Source organism: Tilletiaria anomala (assembly GCF_000711695.1).
Source record: "Tilletiaria anomala UBC 951 chromosome Unknown K437scaffold_78, whole genome shotgun sequence".
Classification (NCBI taxonomy): Eukaryota; Fungi; Basidiomycota; class Exobasidiomycetes; order Georgefischeriales; family Tilletiariaceae; genus Tilletiaria; species Tilletiaria anomala.
In genome coordinates this window covers 37,979-41,860 of record NW_013546944.1, presented here as the reverse complement: position 1 = coordinate 41,860, position 3,882 = coordinate 37,979, and the positions used below count along the sequence as shown (strand labels likewise).

At 57.0% G+C, this 3,882-nt stretch overlaps 2 protein-coding genes across 2 annotated transcripts; both read left to right on the top strand.

Annotated features, from left to right (window-relative positions):
• The first annotated feature begins 730 nt into the window (after positions 1 to 730).
• On the top strand, positions 731 to 1,331 carry K437DRAFT_171960 (uncharacterized protein). The gene has a single exon (XM_013386321.1). It carries the CDS (start codon positions 804 to 806, stop codon positions 1,281 to 1,283), a length of 480 nt encoding a protein of 159 aa, XP_013241775.1. The 5' UTR covers positions 731 to 803; the 3' UTR covers positions 1,284 to 1,331.
• An 817-nt stretch (positions 1,332 to 2,148) lies between these two features.
• K437DRAFT_171962 (uncharacterized protein) lies at positions 2,149 to 3,638 on the top strand. The gene is made up of 3 exons (XM_013386320.1): positions 2,149 to 2,214; positions 2,297 to 3,202; positions 3,268 to 3,638. Exons 2-3 carry the CDS (start codon positions 2,511 to 2,513, stop codon positions 3,599 to 3,601), a joined length of 1,026 nt encoding a protein of 341 aa, XP_013241774.1. The 5' UTR covers positions 2,149 to 2,214; positions 2,297 to 2,510; the 3' UTR covers positions 3,602 to 3,638.
• The last annotated feature ends 244 nt before the right edge of the window (positions 3,639 to 3,882 follow it).

Here is a 3,882-nt window from a genome sequence, read left to right as displayed (position 1 = left end):
TCTCACCAAGCAAATCCTGCTTACCCTGTTCTTGAAGCGGCTTGAGTGCTTTGTGCACACTGCAGACCCGGGGTCCGACTTCACATATCGGTATGTATGCACATGTGGCAAGCGCAGGTTCGAACGTCGAAGGACGACGAAGTTGGCGGAGGAACAGCAGCCATGGCGTCCGTCTGACGAATATGGCAGCTTCGGGGGCCTGCTTGCTGGCTCTGGCAGGAAAATTCATGTCGAACCAGGGAAGGGGATACGCGGCGATGGGCGCAATTGGGCATCTTGGGGTGCCACCAGCAAAAAAGGGGAATTAAACCCCCTTTTGCCAATTGCCCGCCTCGCCTGCCGTGCTCCAGGCTGTCAGCTACTTTCAGCTGTGCCACAGAGGGTTTCGGAACCGACTGAAGCTCACGTGAGGTGGTGTTGCAGGCACGAGGGCACAATTGCTTGCAGTCCCAAACAAAGCAAAAAGGTGGGTCGAACGAGGCAGGCACAGCTGTGGCCTGTTGCACTGCTGTGGGACCCTGGTGGGAGAGCACTCTTCGCCGTCGGCCCCTCACTAAAACTCGTACGAGACACTCCTGCTGGCTGCTGTGGGTCACCTGCTTTGTGCTCATGGAATATCTTGATGGAAGCGCAGTGCGTATGTACGTACACATGCAAGCACACTCATGTCTTCATCAAACTGTGTGTTTAATTCAGTTCGGTGACAGAGACAGAAAAAGTGAGGGAGAGGCCGATGAGCTTGGCCGAGTCGGCAGCAGCTCTCTTCTGCAGCCGCTCCGTCGGACGCTGGCGGAGAGGCGTTCATGAGAGAGACTGGGGCAGGCCTGGGCCTGGGAGAACAGACCGGGCCACATCTCTTGTCGGTGTCAATGCAATGCAATTCAATTCATGGCATCTCTGCCTCTGGTGAGAGTTCTGTGGGGTCATCACGGTCAATCTCCTTCCTGCATCTTGGATCTTTACTTCGCCTCCATACCTTTTACATCGCTCTGATCGGCCGTTTTTTATATCTCCTGGCCAATGCCGTCGTCGCTGGAGAAAATGCTCGCCAGAACTTCACTTTCATAAAACAGCCCCATGCTCTCAAAGTGACCTTGGCAGCCCGATGGGACACAAAGCTGTGGGTTTCATCGCACCACATCCGAATACTCACAGTCGTGGCTTCGACATCTCTGGCTGGACAAGGCACACAGCCAGACCAGACGCGGTCGCGATCGCTAGGCGAGCAGGTTCTCTCGCTCGGCAGTCTCCCCAGTCTCGCACTGCCTTCACAAATCGCCTAGCGAAAGCAACCGCTTTGTCCCGGTGACGCATGTTTGTAAGCGCTTCATATTGGCGCAGATTGGGACCATTGAGTCTGAAAGCAGCAAACAGAGGGTAAGCAATGGCGTTCGCAATGTTCTTTCTAATGTCATTACTGAAGCGCATGGCGTGTTGGCCAGCCTCACTGCACGCTGATACTACCTGGTGCGTGAGGTAATGGAAAGTCGCCTTCCACAAGGGGGTGAACCAGAAGCTTGGATAGCCATCGCACACAGTCGGCCTTCAACATTCTCGTTAGCTGCGGTACCTTTATCACCGGGTCCCTATCCAGTTGAACCGTCTTCCACCTTACCCCTCCATCAGAGGAGCGAGTCAAGTTCCAGTCTTGTTGGTCATCCCTATCCCGCTCGTGCAGGCTCTGATTCGGCACAGGCCGGAAGAGTACGTCAGCATTCGGAACACTCAACGCAGCAGGCTCGATACCACGGTCGACACGCTCAAGCCGCCGTACAAAATTCGTCTGCGTCTCAACTGCAACATCTGCCGCCTTTATTATCATCAGATACCCGGTACCATCTCCCGCAACAGGGCCAGCACGCGCCATCGGCCCCAAGCAACATGATGGCCGCCAACCCGTCAGCCGTGGACGTCATGCGGCTGAACAGTGCGCAGTCATCCATATTTGCCAATCCTATGTCGGTCACGAACACGATGCCGATGCATCACAGCGGCTCCGTGTCTTCCTGGACGCCGCACGAGCATGTGATGGCGATGCAGTCTAACCTGCGGCCTCAGTCTCTGCATCAACCCATGATGCCTCCTCCCACGACGGCCATGCCTCTAGGCACAGGATCCGCCGCAGATGGGTTGACGAGGATCAACCTGTTTGCATCTGCGGGGTTACCGGCTAGCAGCTCGGCGAGCAACTCCTCCGGGCTTCCTGCAGGAGGGGTGAGTGTTCGGAAATGCCTCTCTCGTTGATCTCGTAGCTGAAAGGATCAACGGCCGTTCCCAACTTTTCGCAGATCCTCAGTCCTGCTCTGTACCACAGCCAGTCGTCAGCGCCACAAGTTCAGTCTGCCGCTTCTGGCGGCCTGTCGTCGCATTACGGCCATCTAGCAAACATACATTGCTCTGCATCGGTCCTGTCGCGCAACTGGCCATGGACTGACGGATCGAGCAGCGCCAGCGCCGGACCCGCCGGCGAACCTGGCTTGCGGAGCACTGCAACATCCGACTCGCCGCTTATGTCGCAACCACCGCTTATTTCGCAACCGCCGCTAGCGCACCCTTCTGTCCTGTCGCACCAACCTCCGTCCGCGCTTTCCGAATCCCACCGCGCCTCATTTTCCTCCGGATCCGGAGCAGGCGTCGACGCAGGCCATATGTCTGATCCGGTCACACATTCACGTCTTCGCAGCATGAGTGCTGCGGCGTTTCCCTCACATGCAGGAATCTACGCGTTTCAGCATAGTGCTGCGTCGCACAGTGCTTCAGAGTCCGTCCGGGAAAGCTCGGTTGGCTCATCGGCATCTGTGACACCTGCGCAGCCGCAGCGTCAGCGCGCGTCCTCCAACAAACTGATCCGGTCGGGAACCATTCTGGACTTCTCGCCTACGATGGGCGCACTGCTGCCATTATCGCGCAGTATCGGCAGCAGCGGCGTCGGAACGACCCGTCGCGCTAAATTCAAGCGCAGCAGGACGGGATGCCTGGTCTGCAGGAAGCGCAAGGTCAAGTGCTCACAGGACGGCACGCCCTGCAAGCAGTGCCGCATCGGAGATCGTGCTTGCTTCTACGAGGCGGTGCCTACTCCTCGCAAGCGATCGTCGAGGCTTTGCGCGGGCGCCGACCACGCGGCGAGCGTTGATCAGGCAGTGTCTGTAGGCGACGAGGAGCTCGACGAGCTCGACGATGAGTCGTGTAGCCAAGTGGAAGAGTGAGTCATTTGTTCGCTTCTGGTGTTCCATGCCAAAGATCACAATCGAGAGCATCTTCATGCAGTGTCTGCACCACAGAGCCAGGGTCCGGACTACCCGAGCAACTGAAGGGAGGGTCAGGGATCATCTTAGGAGAGCGCAATGCTATTTGGAACTCCCGAGGAGCAGCGCTCACGCAAGGAGCCGCTTTGCCGCCGCCGTCGTCGTCCTGGAAGGGCAATCATCCGGTTGCAAGTGGCGTGCCGGGAGAGCTGTTCAACGAGACCTCCGATTTTGATAGCCACCACCTTCTCTCGTCGATGAACGCTGCAGAAGAGCTTTACCAGGAACCCCTAATCAACCAGGCTCCGAGTCGACTGGGCGACTCTATACGCGAGCTTCCAGACTATGGACGGTGACATCGCTTTCTATCGGCCCCTCTCCAGTCAGCCTAGCGAGGGAGGAGGCTATGCGGATCGTCATCAAATTTCATTCAATGGAAGGGTAAGTTGGCCAAATTTCGCGAGCCGTAATCGCCGCTCCGGCACATGGCGACAACTGTCAACCAATTTCTTTCGCCTACTGACCTTCTCATGCCTCCCTATCGCAAGCTTGCAAGCCATTTCGCAAGTATCTCATCACATCAACAGCAAGAAGCAGTACAGCCATCCTTTGCCCGATTTTCCATCGGTAATCACCA

Excerpts from the sequence above, each read along its gene's own strand:
- K437DRAFT_171962 (XM_013386320.1), top strand. The coding sequence starts at position 2,511 with ATGTCGCAACCACCGCTTATTTCGCAACCGCCGCTAGCGCACCCTTCT. Across the intron at positions 3,203-3,267 it reads TCGTGTAGCCAAGTGGAAGA|TGTCTGCACCACAGAGCCAG; the intron begins GTGAGTCATTTG and ends ATCTTCATGCAG.
- K437DRAFT_171960 (XM_013386321.1), top strand. The coding sequence starts at position 804 with ATGAGAGAGACTGGGGCAGGCCTGGGCCTGGGAGAACAGACCGGGCCA.